The 19,867-nt window shown below is 48.3% G+C and overlaps 1 protein-coding gene across 1 annotated transcript in view; it reads right to left on the minus strand.

The window, feature by feature from the left end:
* Positions 1–14,291, minus strand: part of XKR6 (XK related 6) — a 276,743-nt gene extending 262,452 nt beyond the window's left edge. The window contains exon 1 of the mRNA XM_075860873.1: positions 13,596–14,291. Within this exon, the coding sequence (XP_075716988.1) occupies positions 13,596–14,260 (665 nt within the window). The 5' untranslated portion in view covers positions 14,261–14,291. The remainder of the gene's footprint in view (positions 1–13,595) is intronic.
* Positions 14,292–19,867: the final 5,576 nt, after the last annotated feature.

Raw genomic sequence — 19,867 nt, forward strand, 5'->3', positions numbered from 1 at the left:
GGTCTTGGCGGCCGGCACCAGATACATAATGATCCTCTATGGCGGAGGCCGTATGAAGAATGAGCTCAGCCTGAGTATCCACCCCACACAGATTGTAATAGAACGGGTGGGCTACAGTCTGACCGTCCCCCAACTAATAAGGTTCAAACACGTTGGATGATTTCCCCACTGATCCTTTGTTTCCTAAGAGATAAGTGGTGCCATACATGTCTGGTGGTTTCTGATCATACCCCCCTCTCCACTTTTGGAGCCAAAGCCTGGCGTAGATCCAAAAGGAAGGAAAAGTATAAAGGAAAGACTTCTACTTTTACTTTCTGTTGGATCCACTTCTGACTTTGGCTCCAAAAACTGCACGTGAGACTCCAGTCGACCCTGTAACCTCCGGTCCATTGGATGGACAATCCCTACTTCTGACCCCAATCCCTCACAAGTCCCACTTCTGGAAATAATCGTTAGCTGGATCGTACATATGAACGATCTGACCAGCGACATGCCGGACTAAACTGGCAGATTAGAGATATAGTTTCTAAAACGCGTAAGATAACAGAATGCGCTTTCTCAATGTGGCGAGTGATCGAGCGATTTTACCAAACACGCCTGGTGTCAGCCAGCAGAAAACTGCCAACAAACCCTTTTTTGGGCAGATAGGAGTTTACATCAGTCTCACAGGTTACAGACTATTGATTCAACTATCTACACGATAGATTATAGAGAGAGACACAGAGATATGAGAGAGAGAGACACAGAGATATGAGAGAGAGAGAGACAGACAGAGAGAGACAGACAGACAGACAGACACACACACACAGAGAGAGAGACACACACACACACACACACAGAGAGAGAGAGAGAGAGACACACACAGACAGAGACACAGACAGGGAGAGAGAGGCACACACAGACAGAGACACACACAGACAGAGACACACACAGACAGGGAGAGAGAGACACACACAGACAGACACACAGACAGAGAGAGAGAGGCACACACAGACAGAGAGAGAGAGGCACACAGACAGAGAGACACAGACAGAGAGACACAGACAGACAGACACACACAGACAGGGAGAGAGAGACACACACAGACAGACACACAGACAGAGAGAGAGAGGCACACACAGACAGAGAGACACAGACAGAGAGACACAGACAGACAGACACACACAGACAGAGACACACACAGACAGAGACACACACAGACAGAGACACACACAGACAGAGACACACACAGACAGAGACACACACAGAGAGAGACACACACAGAGAGAGAGACACACAGACAGAAACACACACAGAGAGAGAGACACAGGCAGAGAGAGAGACAGATATGAAATACAGTTTGACGCTCTCCGTCCAATATAGCGGAGTAATATTTTCGGACAGCAGGGGGTGTAGTGAACCCGTAGCAGTTTCGCCACACTTTCTTGCTTCCTAAGTTTACGCCGTTTACCGTGTGGTATAAATAACACAATAACTTTATTCAGCGGGTTGTTACGATTGCAACGATACCAAATTGATATAGCTGTCTTATGTTTTACTATTACACAGTAAACACTTTTTTCAAAATTATTTGTTTTGGTGTCTCCATATTTGAAGAGCCATAACATTTCTTTTTCGCCGATGCGGTCGTATGAGGGCTTTTTTCTTGCGGGACGACTTGTAGTTTTTATTGGCACCATTTTGGAATAGATGCGACTTTTTGATCACTTTTTATCACATTTTTTTTTAAGGCAGGATTCACAGAAAACAGCAATTTTTGCATTGATTTTTTACGACGTTCACTAAATAATGACATAATGTAAAATAATAATGGTTAAATAATGTCATGACTTTATAGTCGGGGTCGTTGCGGACACGGCGATACCAAATACGTGTAACTTTACTTGATTTTGTTTTTTTTAATAATAGAGCATTTTTTAAGGTGAAAAAGTGGGTTTTTCATATATATATTTTTTAACTTTACTAAACTTTTTTTTACTAGTTTCACTAGGGGACTTCAATATGTGATCCTCTGATCGCATTTATAATACACTGCAATACTTGTACATTGCAGTGTATTAGTGCCTGTCCGTTTAAAGTGGACAGGCATCTGCCAGGCCATGCCTCTGGCATGGTCTAGCAGGCATAACTAGGGGCAGACCTGGGGGCCTTTATTAGGCCCCTCGGCTGCCATAGAAGACATGGACACCCGGCGATCTTATCGACGGGTGCCGGTGGGATGAGAGGGAGCTCCCTCCCTCTCCCCAAAACCACCGACGCTCAACGCTCGCTATTGATCGCCACATCTGAGGGGTTAAACGGGTGAGATCGATACTGATCTCGATCTCACCCTTTAGAGCAGGGATGCTCCCAGCCCTCGGTTACCTAAGAGCAGGGATATATAACGGCTCCCTGCTCTATTACTTTATTCCGATTCAACACCGTAAAAAGGTTATTGCATCGGAATAAAGTCCATTAGTGGCCTCCGTAAAAACACCTATGGGCGGTCACTAAAGGGTTAAGAGGAAGCAACCTTATTGCTCTGCATGAAGATGACCAATCAGTGCATGCTGCTACTCCAGAGTCAAGGACAGCAGGTGCAGAGAGTTAAGTAACTAGTAGTGTGAGCTGTCCTCGGTAGTAGCAGGAATAGATGTAGCAGAGCTGGTACTGTGGACAGAGGCCAGACCGCAGCCTGGAGTGAATGGAGCGGTACCGTGAAGGTGAGTATGAGTGGAGGAGGGAGGTGAGGTGGTGGCCGCTACAGATAGACCGAGATATACGCACAAAAGGCTAATCGCCTACCACAAGTCCACCACTTTACTCCATATTTTCTTTATGTTTTTGTCTACACTTTCCTAAATACAGCCACTCTAGCATAGACTACAACCCCCAGAGTCCATTTCAGAAGAGAGGTCTGGTCACATCTTTCATACAGTGTTAATCCCCGAATAAATTTACTCAGAGCTTTACCCATGTGTTTAATTTCCTTCAAGCGGACTGTTCTAGGAGGATAAAAATAAAAAAGGTGAATTTAAAGCAAGTCTCATGGACGGCTCCACCAAAGTCTCAGCTGCTCTGGCTAATAGTCACGTGGAGGGGGATTGTCCTGATAAGACAACTCCTATCATTGTAAAGCTGGCCACACACTAGAGAGTCTGGATGGCCAATTTGAGGAACTTCCAAAAAGTGGAAAAGTTGATCTGCGGCGCTGGATTTTTTGGTCGTTGTCGGGTGCAGTCCGTGGAAAGTCAATCATGGAGTGGTCATCCAAAACCGAGAACAGCAGGTCATTCAGAACACGTCCATCTGAAGTCTCTACAGTATGGCCGGTTTTAGGCTCGCCCTATATTATTGCATTAACGGTGGTACTTGCAGTGAGGTTCTCCACCTTGTGACCCCTATGGGGGGGGGGGTCAGTCCTTTTACAACCCTACACAAAAGGTCTTGGCTACACCGTGTCTAGAAGGGTATGTTCACACGAGGGCGTCCGTTACGGCTGAAATTGGCGCTGCTATTCATTGGAGTCAATGAATAATGGCTCCAATTACGGCCAAAGAAGTGACAGGTCACTTCTTTGACGCGGGCGTCTATTTACGCGCCGTCATTTGACAGCGGCGCGTAAATTACGCCTCGTGTGAATAGACAAACGTCTGCCCATTGCTTTCAATGGGCAGATGTTTGTCAGCGCTATTGAGGCGCTATTTTCGGACGTAATTTGGGGCAAATACGCCCGAATTACGTCCGTAAATAGGCCGTGTGAACATACCCGAAGAGTGGACGGTGGACATTCTGGTTGTGATGGGGGCAGTGGACTAGAACTGTTCTCGGTGGTGGACATTCTGGTTGTGATGGGGCAGTGGACTAGAACTGTTCTCGGTGGTGGACATTCTGGTTGTGATGGGGCAGTGGACTAGAACTGTTCTCGGTGGTGGACATTCTGGTTGTGATGGGGCAGTGGACTAGAACTGTTCTCGGTGGTGGACATTCTGGTTGTGATGGGGCAGTGGACTAGAACTGTTCTCGGTGGTGGACATTCTGGTTGTGATGGGGCAGTGGACTAGAACTGTTCTCGGTGGTGGACATTCTGGTTGTGATGGGGCAGTGGACTAGAACTGTTCTCGGTGGTGGACATTCTGGTTGTGATGGGGGCAGTGGACTAGAACTGTTCTCGGTGGTGGACATTCTGGTTGTGATGGGGGCAGTGGACTAGAACTGTTCTCGGTGGTGGACATTCTGGTTGTGATGGGGCAGTGGACTAGAACTGTTCTCGGTGGTGGACATTCTGGTTGTGATGGGGCAGTGGACTAGAACTGTTCTCGGTGGTGGACATTCTGGTTGTGATGGGGCAGTGGACTAGAACTGTACTCGGTGGTGGACATTCTGGTTGTGATGGGGCAGTGGACTAGAACTGTACTCGGTAAGAACCTTCCCATACGTGTCCCCTCTGAATTATACACCATATTATTTCCAGCGTGCTCCTGTAATTTAATCCGTGGCATAAGATCAGCCGGTGCTTTATATTCTTTGCTGGTGAACATGAGGAGCTGCTCTCTAGGAAAAGTTCTACTCAATGAAAGAGCAAAGAACGGTTTATTATCTCCCAGATTATAGAAATATACAGCAATGAAGACCACAAAGACCATCCAGTAAAGCAGCAGCAGCAGGAGGATGAGGGGTGTACAGAGGGAAAAGTGTAAAGTGCCATCATTAAAGAACAACTCCAGCCCCCCACCCAGAATTCTGCCAGTTATGTCGATAGATAATCCTCTGCCCTCATTTATCTCAACATTCACGTTTTGAATTTTACAGCTTATAGTTTGTACGCCGAGTAGTCACGTTTTTCTCTCTGGTTTATCTATATATTTCATTGCAAAGTGCTGTATGAATGATCGACTACAGGGCGCAGAAGGAATCACCGTGCAGAGTACTATCTGTACCTACATCATTTACAGGGAGAGACAGGGAGGCAGTACTATCTGTACCTACTTCTTATACAGGAAGAGACAGGGAGGCAGTACTATCTGTACCTTCATCATTTACAGGAAGAGACAGGGAGGCAGTACTATCTGTACCTTCATCATTTACAGGAAGAGACAGGGAGGCAGTACTATCTGTACCTACATCATTTACAGGGAGAGACAGGGAGGCAGTACTATCTGTACCTACATCATTTACAGGAAGAGATGAGGCAGTAATATCTGTACCTACATCATTTACAGGGAGAGACAGGGAGGCAGTACTATCTGTACCTACATCATTTACAGGAAGAGATGAGGTAGTAATATCTGTACCTACATCATTTACAGGAAGAGATAAGGAGGCAGTAATATCTGTACCTACATCATTTACAGGAAGGCAGCACCATCTGTACCTACATTACTGACAGGGAGGCAGTGATATCTGTGTTTATATCATTTTACAGGCAAAGACAAGGAGGCAGGACGATCTGCACCTACACCCTTTCGAGACAATGAGGACTTACTATCTGTAGCTACATAATTTCCTGGGAGAAACAAAGCGGCAGTACTATCTGTAGCTACAACATTTCCTGGGAGAGACAAGGCGGCAGTACTTTCTGTAGCGACATCATTTCCTGGGAGAAACAAGGCGGCAGTACTTTCTGTAGCTACATCATTTCCTGGGAGAGACAAGGCGGCAGTACTATCTGTAGCTACATCATTTCCTGGGAGAGACAAGGCGGCAGTACTTTCTGTAGCTACATAATTTCCTGGGAGAGACAAGGCGGCAGTACTATCTGTAGCTACATAATTTCCTGGGAGAGACAAGGCGGCAGTACTATCTGTAGCTACATAATTTCCTGGGAGAGACAAGGCGGCAGTACTATCTGTAGCTACATAATTTCCTGGGAGAGACAAGGCGGCAGTACTATCTGTAGCTACATCATTTCCAGGGACAAAGACAAAGGGAGGCATCACTATCTATGCCTATATTATTTTGTAGGTAGAAAAACTTACTGCTTCCGCAAGGACTCCTCCACACACAGTATATAGTGGTCACCTTGCGGTCACATGGCTATTGCTATACAAAGATACCCAGAAATTGAAAGTGTGAAAGCAAATAAATTGGCAACAGGTGAATCAAAACAGAGAAAATACTACAAAAAAAAAACAAACAGTATTTGACCAAAACTGTGAAAAAGCAAACACCTAGAACACGACTGATTAGATTAACCCTTTATATACCCATGTACCAACCTCCAAAGAAATCATTCTACTATTGAAGTATACAATGTATAATAAGCCCCTATACCAGGAACGTATAGGAAACTACAGTATTGAAGCTCCCACATACAAGAGACCAGATAGGGTGACTAGTGATTCACATATGTGGGGAAATAGGGAGGAGAAGGACTAAACAAATATATAAGGGGATTCATTAGCTCAGGCTTCACATGAATTAATTGGATTAAATAGGACATCAAATTTGGTTGGCAAGCAGAGGGTTAACACTACTGTTAAAATGACACTAGCTGTAAACTGGTGATGGAGTGATTCATGTGTTTTAAAGAAGATGTGTCACTGGTTTAGTAATGTCCTATCTCCTCGCTAATCGAATAGGCGCCGTCACACCGATGATAATAGCGAAAATTGTGTCCCAAAAAGTTTATTATTTTAGAAGTTATGAGCGGTTTTGTATATGCAATGAGGCTATACTGGACAAGAGGGAGGTAACGGCAGCGATTCTCCGGAGGTGGAGCCTCCTCACAGCCTCTGACACTGTCCAATCAGCATGAAGCTGCTTCACACAGTGTGAGAGACGGAGACTGGAGGGAAGGGGGGGGGGGGGTCACTTCAAATAGCCACATCTCCCGCTGTGGACCACCTAGAACAGCGGTTCTGGTGTCATATGAAAGATGAGATTCTAATCTTTCATACGACAACGGGATTCTAGCTGTGAAACAACCGGAGGTATCAGCAGTTGAAAACAGTCGGGAATGGAAGCTGTGTAATATAGGATCATAGTGTTGCTGGGCAGAGAAGGGGGAGGAGGTGTATGCTGATTGGACAGCGTCATACAGAAAACATTACACCGCACAGAGTGAAAAGAACGAGTCACCTCCCACTTGGCAAGTACAGCCACATTAGCATATTTAGAAAAATGCTCATAAAACTTTGCAAATAATAAACGTTTTGGAAAAAAAAAGATCCCGCTGCAGTGATCAGCATCATAGCGCCTATTAGATTAGTTAGGAGATCGGGAATTAATAAACTAGTGACAGATCCGCTAGAAGTAATACTTGAGGGATACTAGAGTTTACATTGCCCAACAGCCAATATAACTCAATGCTGGGTCTTCTCATATTGAAGGAACCTACCAGGGCTTTAGAGCCAAGGTGGAACCACAACAGGAGACATGGAATAGTCAGAGGGTTCTTCATATAGAGAAATAGAACATTCTCTAGCTCCGGTCAACCAACCTTCATTAAACTATTCACTGACATTTTCTAATCCATCGTGATATTTTACGTAGAAGATAGATGTCCTGACTTGGTCAAAGCAACCAGAGACCGTTTATAGGTCCATTGTTCTCAAGGGCCATTGGACAGAAGAATAAGGGCCATTCGTCTACTGTAGAGCTGGAAGTCCTAGCATGAAATGACTATCTGAGGCCGGCATGGCGTTCTATAAGAGCACAGGGGTGACCACATTATTGTAGACTTCTGGAGCCACGTAGACCACTCCAGTCAATAAGAACTTCTAAAGAGGTTGATAGACAACGACCCAAAAAGATGGGTACTAGCAACAAATGTCTGGGCACAACGGCTGCCTGGCTCCTGAGAATAGTCTAGACCCGCGGGACTTCGATATGAATACAGAACAGTAGTGTATTCCACAAAATTAGATTATTTTCTCCAGGAATAACCAGAGGGTGGAAGGTTCTGTAATACCGGGGGCGGGTACTGTTCCTGCCGGCGGTCCCTACTGCTGGGTCTCGTACCTTCTCCAGCGGCCTGTCCCTCCTCCAGGCTGCTGTCCTCCGCTCGCGACCACACTGTTCTGGATACAAAAGTGTCTCACTAATCCCCGTCCCCCCCCCATTACTATATAAGGCGCCTTCACTATCCACCAGGTGCCTGAGAAATAATGGAACAACCTACGATTATCCAGCGAAGGTTCCTTTTTAACCTGTATCCGCTCCGCTGTTGCTATCTGTGATCAGTCTGTACCAGCCTGTATACAGTCCGCTATTGCTATAGGTGGTCAGCCTGTATACGGTTATCCATTACCAGTCTGTATTAGGTCCGCTGTTGATATCAGTTACCTGCCCACGTCCAGCCGCATGCTACCTCACCGGGACCACCTCAAGAGGTAGAGACCTCCCTGCAGTGAAGACAAGATCCCAAAATAGGTGTTAAAGGCTGAAGACCGGGTAGGCTACTTACAAAATGCCCCTAGAGGTGGCCCTAAGCTAAACCGGTGGAGTAGCCCAGTGGGTCCACAACCCGCTGGTCGTAACAGGTTCAAACGGTTACAAAATAGCTGGAGGGTCACTGGCCCTATAAATCTAGAGTACAGGATATTGTGATGTCTTCACCAGGATTCCTATAGTGTAGAAACATCTGAAAGGTCAGTCGTCCCCGCTGAGGAGATCACTGCCACGGATCTGTATTCATTTAATGTTCTCTGCACACAAGAACGAAATCTGTAAATGTAGAAGGCATGGGGAGGGGGCCGTCATGAGCCGCAGCAGCTCCCACCTTCACGGATTTTAACCTCCCCCACACACACACTCCTCATCAGAACACAGTGCCCGGCTGCAGGCTCGTACACCACGAAGAACCAAACATACATCTCGGGAAGGCAACCATGTCCCCGCTGACCGACCGGAGAATCCTACACAGCGACGTCTGTTTATAGGTCCACAGTCTGGGGTGGTAAGACTATAGACCCCTATCAGCACGGGTATAGAATCCCACAGTGCCAGTCATCAGGAATAAAACACATGCCAGCCTACAATTTAATCCCCTTCCGGCAGCCGGCTGGTGGAGAAGAAGGACATTCTGCAGCCTGATGGTGGAGCAGGACATGAATCCTTGTAAAAGTCAATGTAGGGTGGGGGTAACCACAAAATGCCAAAGATAGGGCACGATGTAATTAAGAGTATAAAAAAAAAAAATAAGAGTCACTGCCATACACACGGAGGTAACGTGGTCGGTGTGGACCTGGCGGTGTAAGACCTGACTCATACACAAGGGGAGCACTTCATGAGGGGGAGTAGCGAGTACAGGACAGCCATCAGTGTGCGCGTAGACGCAGGAGAGCAGCGAGTGGGTTAATGACAATAGTCCGGGTGTTCGATACTAGGAAAGAGAAGAAAGCTGGAGAACTGAGCAGTAGAAATGGCAAAGCGGATGGACTGTAATATATAGAGAGGAAGAGACTGCCTGGTGTTATATAGAGATAGCAGACTATACGGTGTACACAGATGGAGCAGACTGCATGTCTCCTATATATAAACGTACAGATCAGCACCTCTGGCTGTGGACAGCTCCAGTCTATAGTGCATGTCTCCTATATATAACGTACAGATCAGCACCTCTGGCTGTGGACAGCTCCAGTCTATAGTGCATGTCTCCTATATATAACGTACAGATCAGCACCTCTGGCTGTGGACAGCTCCAGTCTATAGTGCATGTCTCCTATATATAATGTACAGATCAGCACCTCTGGCTGTGGACAGCTCCAGTCTATAGTGCATGTCTCCTATATATAATGTACAGATCAGCACCTCTGGCTGTGGACAGCTCCAGTCTATAGTGCATGTCTCCTATATATAATGTACAGATCAGCACCTCTGGCTGTGGACAGCTCCAGTCTATAGTGCATGTCTCCTATATATAATGTACAGTTCAGCACCTCTGGCTGTGGACAGCTCCAGTCTATAGTGCATGTCTCATATATAATGTACAGTTCAGCACCTCTGGCTGTGGACAGCTCCAGTCTATAGTGCATGTCTCCTATATATAATGTACAGTTCAGCACCTCTGGCTGTGGACAGCTCCAGTCTATAGTGCATGTCTCCTATATATAACGTACAGATCAGCACCTCTGGCTGTGGACAGCTCCAGTCTATAGTGCATGTCTCCTATATATAACATACAGATCAGCACCTCTGGCTGTGGACAGCTCCAGTCTATAGTGCATGTCTCCTATATATAATGTACAGATCAGCACCTCTGGCTGTGGACAGCTCCAGTCTATAGTGCATGTCTCCTATATATAATGTACAGTTCAGCACCTCTGGCTGTGGACAGCTCCAGTCTATAGTGCATGTCTCCTATATATAATGTACAGATCAGCACCTCTGGCTGTGGACAGCTCCAGTCTATAGTGCATGTCTCATATATAATGTACAGTTCAGCACCTCTGGCTGTGGACAGCTCCAGTCTATAGTGCATGTCTCCTATATATAATGTACAGTTCAGCACCTCTGGAAGTGGACAGCTCCAGTCTATAGTGCATGTCTCCTATATATAACGTACAGATCAGCACCTCTGGCTGTGGACAGCTCCAGTCTATAGTGCATGTCTCCTATATATAACGTACAGATCAGCACCTCTGGCTGTGGACAGCTCCAGTCTATAGTGCATGTCTCCTATATATAACGTACAGATCAGCACCTCTGGCTGTTGACAGCTCCAGTCTATAGTGTATGTCTCCTATATATAATGTACAGATCAGCACCTCTGGCTGTGGACAGCTCCAGTCTATAGTGTATGTCTCCTATATATAATGTACAGATCAGCACCTCTGGCTGTGGACAGCTCCAGTCTATAGTGCATGTCTCCTATATATAACGTACAGATCAGCACCTCTGGCTGTGGACAGCTCCAGTCTATAGTGCATGCCTCCTATATATAACGTACAGATCAGCACCTCTGGCTGTGGACAGCTCCAGTCTATAGTGCATGTCTCCTATATATAATGTACAGATCAGCACCTCTGGCTGTGGACAGCTCCAGTCTATAGTGCATGTCTCCTATATATAACGTACAGATCAGAACCTCCCTCTGGCTGTGGACAGCTCCAGTCTATAGTGCATGTCTCCTATATATATATAACGTACAGATCAGCACCTCTGGCTGTGGATAGCTCCAGTCTATAGTGCATGTCTCCTATATATAAACGTACAGATCAGCATCTCCAGCTGTGCTTCGTCTTGTGTATGCAGCTCAGCAGCAGAGGCTTTGGATGCACAGACTGCAGTTCACCACCATGGGCTGGGGACATCTCTCAGCGCCCACACAATACCTGACCTGCCTGACAAGTCCCCATCTCCAGCACTGACATTGCACCAATCCCCCATCACATTGCTGGGACTACAGAGCGGAGGTCCCCGGTGAGGACGGGGCCGGTGTCTGTGCTGGAGATATAGACATTGTGCTACATCTGGGTGTGTAATAGACGGCTCTGAAGCTGCAGCGTCTCCTGCGGTGTAATCTCCACCTCTGACAATGGCAGGAAGGTTATTCACTGAGAGCAGCAGCCGCGAGGCCTCACTCCTCATACATGAAGGTTAATGGATCATCTGCCGGAACATCTATATTACACATCAGCAGCCCCCGCACCAGAGACCCATCCTCCAGTGTACCCCACATACAGGATCAGTGTACCCCACTACTATACCCCACATACAGGATCAGTGTACCCCACTACTATACCCCACATACAGGATCAGTGTACCCCACTACTATACCCCACATACAGGATCAGTGTACCCCACATACAGGATCAGTGTACCCCACATACAGGATCAGTGTACCCCACTACTATACCCCACATACATCAGTGTACCCCACTACTATACCCCACATACAGGATCTGTGAACCCCACATACAGGATCAGTGTACCCCACATACAGGATCAGTGTACTCCACTACTATACCCCACATACATCAGTGTACCCCACTACTATACCCCACATACAGGATCTGTGAACCCCACATACAGGACCAGTGTACCCCACATACAGGACCAGTGTACCCCATTACTGTACCACCTGTGCCCCCACATGCAGGATCAGTGTACCCCACATACAGGACCAGTGTACCCCACATACAGGACCAGTGTACCCCACATACAGGACCAGTGTACCCCACATACAGGACCAGTGTACCCCACATACAGGACCACCTGTGCCCCCACATGCAGGATCAGTGTACCCCACATACAGGATCAGTGTACCCCATTACTGTACCACCTGTGCCCCCACATGCAGGATCCCCATGTACCCCACTCCTGTGCCCCCACATGCAGGTATAACCCCCCATCAGAGCAGGATATTGGATCACTAGATTATTCTCTCACATTATACAGAAGTCTCATCACCAGCTTCATTCCTGGCACATCCACATGAGGGGGCTCCAGTCACCCCAACACCAGGCAGAAGTGTATTACTCCATATTACAGGACATCCTTCAATGCCAGAGACCCCCAGCAGCCCCTGCACAAGACCCCCCCCTCTCAGCGGTCCCTATACAGGACGCTCCCCCTATACAGGACGCTCCCCCTCTCAGCGGTCCCTATACAGGACCCCCCCCTCTCAGCGGTCCCTATACAGGACCCCCCCCTCTCAGCGGTCCCTATACAGGACCCCCCCCCTCTCAGCGGTCCCTATACAGGACCCCCCCTCTCAGCGGTCCCTATACAGGACCCCCCCCTCTCAGCGGTCCCTATACAGGACCCCCCCCTCTCAGCGGTCCCTATACAGGACCCCCCCCTCTCAGCGGTCCCTATACAGGACCCCCCCCTCTCAGCGGTCCCTATACAGGACCCCCCCTCTCAGCGGTCCCTATACAGGACCCCCCCTCTCAGCGGTTCCTATACAGGACCCCCCTCTCAGCGGTCCCTATACAGGACCCCCCCTCTCAGCGGTCCCTATACAGGACCCCCCCTCTCAGCAGTCCCTAAACAGGACCCCCCCTCTCAGCAGTCCCTAAACAGGACCCCCCCTCTCAGCAGTCCCTAAACAGGACCCCCGCTCTCAGCAGTCCCTAAACAGGACCCCCGCTCTCAGCAGTCCCTATACAGGACCCCCGCTCTCAGCAGTCCCTATACAGGACCCCCGCTCTCAGCAGTCCCTATACAGGACCCCCGCTCTCAGCAGTCCCTATACAGGACCACCGCTCTCAGCAGTCCCTATACAGGACCCCCGCTCTCAGCAGTCCCTATACAGGACCCCCGCTCTCAGCAGTCCCTATACAGGACCCCCGCTCTCAGCAGTCCCTATACAGGACCCCCGCTCTCAGCAGTCCCTATACAGGACCCCCGTCTCAGCAGTCCATAAAAGGACCCCCACATTATAAGTAATGAGTCCTGCACTAACCAGGCAGCACCCCAACCATTACACTCGTCTTCCTGCTGTACTCCACTTTGTAAATGCATCTTCAGGTGAGAGGATAACCCCCAACATTGCACATCATCTCCCTCAATATCCAGGCGTTAACTCCTGTGTATACAATGTATATACCTCTCCTCAGGCTTCATAGGGAGAGTCCATCAGATCAGCCCCCCATCCATCCAGCGCACCCCACATTACCCGCCATGTTAGAATCCCCGATACTTTACAGTGCAGCACATTCTCTCCTTACCTCCAGACTTGTCCCATCTGCAGCACATGGATGACAGTCTGCCAGATCCAGACAGAGAGGCGGCAGAACCTCTCCGCCCCGGGGCTGGTGGTGGTGTAGGGATGATGGCGGTGGTAGTAGTGGTGGTGGTGATAATGAGTGTTGCCCATCATGGGGGGGCCCCGGCTGCTGAGCCCCTCCACCGCCCCCAGTCCTCCCGCGCTGTAATCCTGGGCGAACCACCTGAAGCTGAGGATCTGCACCAGCACGGAGGGCACCAGCACGAAGCCCAGCGTCAGGGAGAAGCACACGTAGTCCTGCTGGGAGTAGTAGTCCGCCGCCAGCCAGACGTCGGTGCCCACGTCCCAGAAGAAGACGAGCAGTGCCAGGACGATCCACAGGCAGTCCAGCCAGGCCCGGTCCCCCGGAGCTGCCGCCGGCGGCGGTTCCTGCTGCTGCCCCTTCTCCTCCCCCCTCCGCAGCAGGGCGCGCAGGCAGGCCGAGCGGCAGCCCCAGTAACAGGACGACGTGTTACAGCAGTGACAGATGTGGATGGAGCTGCTCTCCCGGGGATCCCCGTCCCCTCCCCGGCCGTCTGCCACCACCGCAGCCGCCGCCTCGTCCAGGTTATGCAGCTGGGCGAAACCGGAGCCGACCCCCAACACGCCGTCCGACTTCGCCGCCATCTTCCTTCTCTCCAAAACCAGGGGGGGAGGGAGGGGGGACAAATCCCTCCGTTTCCGCCCCCGGTAACGTCACTTCCGCCCCCTCCCTGACTCCAGCCCACCTTTGGGGGGGGGGGGATTCAAAATGGCCTCCCACCTTGGGTCATGTGACCCCCTCTGATTTTTCCATAAGGGTCACTGGTTACATGGTCCAATGTTGAGCTGTGAACATTCAGGACTGTGTTGGTTTAGGCATGATTGGGGAAGGGAGTGAATTTGTCTAGGTCTAGAAAGGAAGGCTCAAATTCATTGACAGCAAGCTGAGATCTTAACATGTTGAGGAATGGATGTATAATGTAGAAAGTTGCAGAAGATATTATACAAGGATGGAGCTTACTTCATTGGGGAAGGGTGTGAATTCATCACCACGAATAGGGCTGCTAGGTCTGGAGGCTTTTTTTTTTTACACTAGCTGTAAATAAAAAAAAGGATGTTCCTATTCATTGACAGCATGCAGAGATCTTAACATTATGAGGAATGGATGCATTATGTCTATTAGAAAGTTGCAGAATATATTATACAAGGATTGAGCTTACTTGATTTGGGAAGGGAGTGAATTTATCTCATTCCCAGTCCTCAGCATGGCTCCACTTTATTCTTAGTCCCCAGCATGGCTCCTCTCTTAGTCCAAGCACGGCTCCCCTCTCATTCTTGTGCATAGCATGACCCCTGTAGTTCCTAGTCCCCAGCATGGCTCTCCTCTCATTCCCAGTCTCCAGCAAGGCTCCCCTCTCATTCCCAGTCCCTAGCGGGGCTCCCCACTCATTCCTAGTCCCCAGCATTTCTCCCCTCTCTTTCCTAGTCCCCAGCATGGCTCTACTTTCATTCTTAGTCACCAGCATGACTCCCCTCTCATTCCTAGTCCGCAGTCTAGCTCCTCTCTTAATCTTAGTCCAAGCATGCCCCCCTCTCATTTTAAGAACCCAGCATGGCCCCCCTCTCATTCTAAGTCCCCAGCATAGCTCTCTATAGTTTCTAGTTCCCAGCATAGCTCCCCTCTCAATCTTAATCCCCAGCATGACTCCCCTCTCATTCCTAGTCCCCAGCAAGGCTCCCCTCTCATTCCCAGTCTCCAGCAAGGCTCCCCTCTCATTCCCAGTCCCTAGCGGGGCTCCCCACTCATTCCTAGTCCCCAGCATTTCTCCCCTCTCTTTCCTAGTCTCCAGCAAGGCTCTACTTTCATTCTTAGTCACCAGCATGACTCCCCTCTCATTCCTAGTCCCCAGTCTAGCTCCTCTCTTAATCTTAGTCCAAGCATGCCCCCCTCTCATTTTAAGAACCCAGCATGGCCCCCCTCTCATTCTAAGTCCCCAGCATAGCTCTCTATAGTTTCTAGTTCCCAGCATAGCTCCCCTCTCAATCTTAATCCCCAGCATGACTCCCCTCTCATTCCAAGTCCCCAGCATGGCTCCCCTCTCATTCCTAGTTCCCAGGATGGGTCCCCTATCATTCCTGGTCCCCAGCAGGGCCCCTCTTTCATTCCTAGTCCCCAGCATGTCTCCCCTCTCTTTCCTAGTCCCCAGCATGGCTCTACTTTCATTCTTAGTCACCAGCATGACTCCCCTCTCATTTCTAGTCCACAGCATGGCTCCACTCTAATTCCTAGTCCCCAGCCTAGCTCCTGTCTTAATCTTAGTCCAAGAATGCCCCCCCCCTCTCATTTTAAGAACCCAGCATGGCCCCTCTCATTCTAAGTCCCCAGCATGTCTCTCTCTAGTTTCTAGTTCCCAGCATAGCTCCCCTCTGAGTCTTAATCCCCAGCATGACTCCCCTCTCATTCCTGGTCCCCAGCATGGCTCCCCTCTCATTCCTATTTCCCAGGATGGGTCCCCTATCATTCCTGGTCCCCAGCATGGCTCCCCTCCCATTCCTAGTCCCCAGCATGGCCCTCTTATTCCTAGTGAGCAGAATAACTTCCCTCTCATTCCTAGTCCCCAGCATGACTCCTCTCTTATTCTTGGTCCAAGCATGGCCCCCCTGTCATTTTGAAAACCAATCAAGGCCCCCCTCTCGTTCTAAGTCCCCAGCATGGCTCCCTCTAGTTTCTAGTTCCCAGCAAAGCTCCCCTCTCAGTCTTAATCCCCAGCATGACTCCCCTCTCATTCCTAGTTCCTGGGATTGCTCCCCTATCATTCCTGGTCTCCAGCATGGCCCCTCCTTCATTCCTAGTCCCCAGCATCGCTCCCCTCTAGTTCCTCTGCCCCAGCATTGTCCCTCTCATTCCTAGTCCCCAGCATAGCCCCCTCTCATTTTTAATCCTGAGCAAGTCTCCCCTCTCATCCTGGTCCCCAGCATTGTCCCCTCTCATTCCTAGTTTGCAGCATGGACCTCCTCTTATTCATAGTCCACAGCATAGCTCCCCTCTCATGCCTAGTTACCAGCATGGACCTCCCTTCATTATTGATATCCAGCATAACTCCCCTCTCATTCCTGGTCCCTAGCATGACCCCCTCGCATTCCTAGTCCCCAGCTTAGCCCTCCTCTTATTCCGAGTGCGCAACATGACTACCCTCATTTCTTGTCCCCAGCATGGCACCCTTTCATTCCTAGTCCCCAGCATGACCCTCTTATTCCTAGTCCGCAGCATGACTATAATGGAGGAGACAATCCGTCACAAAGAAATTTAGTCTGGATGGGGGGTATTCTCAAAGGGGTGGTCTTCTGGGGAGGTTTCACTGTATAATGTATATTAGAAAGTTGCAGAAACTATTATACAAGGATTCGTTTAGGCTCTTCATTAACAGCAAGCAAAGATCTTGAAAATATTGAGGAATGGTTATATAATATGTATTAGTAAGTTGCATAACTTATTATACAAGGAGCTCCCTTTATTGCGGAAGGATGTGAATTTATCACCATGAATTTGGTTGCTAGGTCTAAATGTTTTTTTTTGGACATTGGCTGTACAAATATCAATGTTCCCATTCACTGACAGCAAACATAGATCTTAAAAATGGTGAAGAATGAATGTATAACTTTTAATAGAAGGAATTCAGCTTTAATGACATAAAACTGGAAGCCCCTTTAAATTTGAGACATATTCTAATGACAAATTGCTGGGTTTATATGGCTTACTGGGACTTGTAGTTGCTCCATACATCCCCTACTCTATTGGAGTGAGTCCATCATTGTACGACTGCTCATGATCACAATGACATGATCCCGGGGAGCGCAGGGGAATCTATAGGTGTATGAATGAAGGGGTTTCTGGTTTTCTGTAAATAAAACTTGCTCATTGTATAATTAAAAGCTCTTGTAATTCTTCTGCAGTTGGAGGCTGAAGGTGTTGAAGAGCAAATCCTAACAGAAAGAGTGTGAATATTATTGTACAACAAAGCAAATAAAACCTTTTTGTTATGTATTAGATAATATTCTCCCCCACAAACCTGTCTCCCCTTCGCACAAACCATTCATTCCTCGTCCCCAGCATGGCTTCCCTCTCATTCTTAGTCTCCAGCATGGCTCCCCTCCAGCTCCTCGTCCCCAGCAATGCCCCTCTTATTTCTAGTCCCCAGCATGGCTCCCCTCTCATTCTTAGTACCCAGCATGACCCTCCTTTCATTCCTAGTCCCCAGCATGGCTTCCCTCTCATTCTTAGTCTCCAGCATGGCTCCCCTCCAGCTCCTCGTCCCCAGCAATGCCCCTCTTATTTCTAGTCCCCAGCATGGCTCCCCTCTCATTCTTAGTACCCAGCATGACCCTCCTTTCATTCCTAGTCCCCAGCATGGCTTCCCTCTCATTCTTAGTCTCCAGCATGGCTCCCTTCTAGTTCCTCGTCCCCAGCATTTCCCCTCTTATTCCTAGTCCCCAAGCAAATAAAACCTTTTTGTTATGTATTAGATTATATTCTCAACCACAAACCTGTCTCCCCTACGCACAAACCTTTCATCCTCGTCCCCAGCATGGCTTCCTTCTCATTCTTAGTCTCCAGCATGACCTCCCTTTCATACCTAGTACCCAAAATGACCCCCTCTCATTCTTAGTCCCTGGCTGTAAGGCAACTGATTGCATTTACAGTATGTTACAATGTGCCAAGCGGTATATATACACTACATGGCCAAAGTATGTGGACACCTGAAGATCACCTGCCTATGTTGAACATCCCGTTCCAAAACCATGGACATTAGTGAAGTTGGTCCCCTCTCCGCTCTTGTGGAAAGGTTTTTCTTTTTTACCAGATTTAGGAACAGGGTTGGGAGGGCTCACATCTATTCAGCCACAGGAGCATTAGTGGGGTCGGGCACTGGTATTGTGAAATAACTACTGGCTCACAGGACATGGGGTTGAGGTCAGGACTCTTTCTATGCCATCGGTACCAGGGTATCCTGCTGCTTCAGATGAGGATGTTTTATCGGAGGACACAGGACCACCTCAGCCAACCAGTGGTCGCAGAATGGGTGTGTCGTTCATAGTGATGTCACTGCTCCGGCCAGCAAAGTCTCATGTCCATTGACGAAATATCACTTTGACGCAATGACATCAATATACGGCTGAAGACCCTGGTACCGGTGGCACCAGAACGGCAAAGTATTGCAAATTTTTCAACATTATAGAGTGGTTGGCCCCTATATTAAGGTGTTCAAAACCCTATAGGAAACTAAGGGGCCCAAACCATGAAATACAGCCCCCAACCATTATTCCTCCTCCATTAGAAATTACAGTTGTCTCTACCCATTCAGTCAAAAAGTCTCCTCATTATATTCTCCCTTCAGATAATGAAATGTGCGTTTCACTGCTCCAGAGGCAAGTGGTGGTGGTGGCGGCTTTACATCACTCTAGCTGACACCTGGCATTGTGTATGATGATCCCAGTCTTGTGTGGCTTCTCAGCCATGGAAACCACAATCCATGAGGCTTCCTAAAAGTGGAACATTTTCCTATGAGACATTTATGCCATATACCATTGATTTTTCCATAAATGTCTTATATAGGAATACTCATTTAAGTCTAATTGCGGCCCTTGGGAGTGGTAGATTCTGATAACGTGACCCTCGGAGCAGAAAAGGTTGAGTACTCCAGATCCATGAAGATATCATGTCTCTATACTGGATTATATAAACCCGTTAGCAATGGTTTGGGCCAATTAGATGGGGTTCACATACTTTCAGACCATGTTGTAAGACATGGCAGCTAAAATTAATTTTCATTACAGATTAACAAAGCTAACGTTAGCATAAGAGCTGCCAATGTTCATAAAGGCGCACTACCCTATTATTTCCCCCACACTTATTATTTGAGACATCATTAGTATAATTAGTACTTTCCCTCTGAATGTCTCATAGAATAATGCAACCAAACTTACTTGAAATTTAAAGGGGAAATCCGGAGCTGGAACACAGAGGGTGTACGGGAGGCTCACGATGAACTTCTCCTACAGGCGCTATGTTGGATTTTCAGATTCGGATAAACCCAAAGGGTTAGCAGTCATCTCATTATCATCGGAGGATCACACCATTGACATTAGGTGATTAGGAAAGCTCACCTCCTCCTCTCTCCTCCCTCTCCCTGCACAGTGACCTCTGCACATCATACAGAGCATGCCCACAACACTCTCCTATAAAAGTCAATA

The sequence above is a fragment of the Rhinoderma darwinii genome, chromosome 4 (genome assembly GCF_050947455.1).
Source record: "Rhinoderma darwinii isolate aRhiDar2 chromosome 4, aRhiDar2.hap1, whole genome shotgun sequence".
NCBI classification, from domain to species: domain Eukaryota; kingdom Metazoa; phylum Chordata; class Amphibia; order Anura; family Rhinodermatidae; genus Rhinoderma; species Rhinoderma darwinii.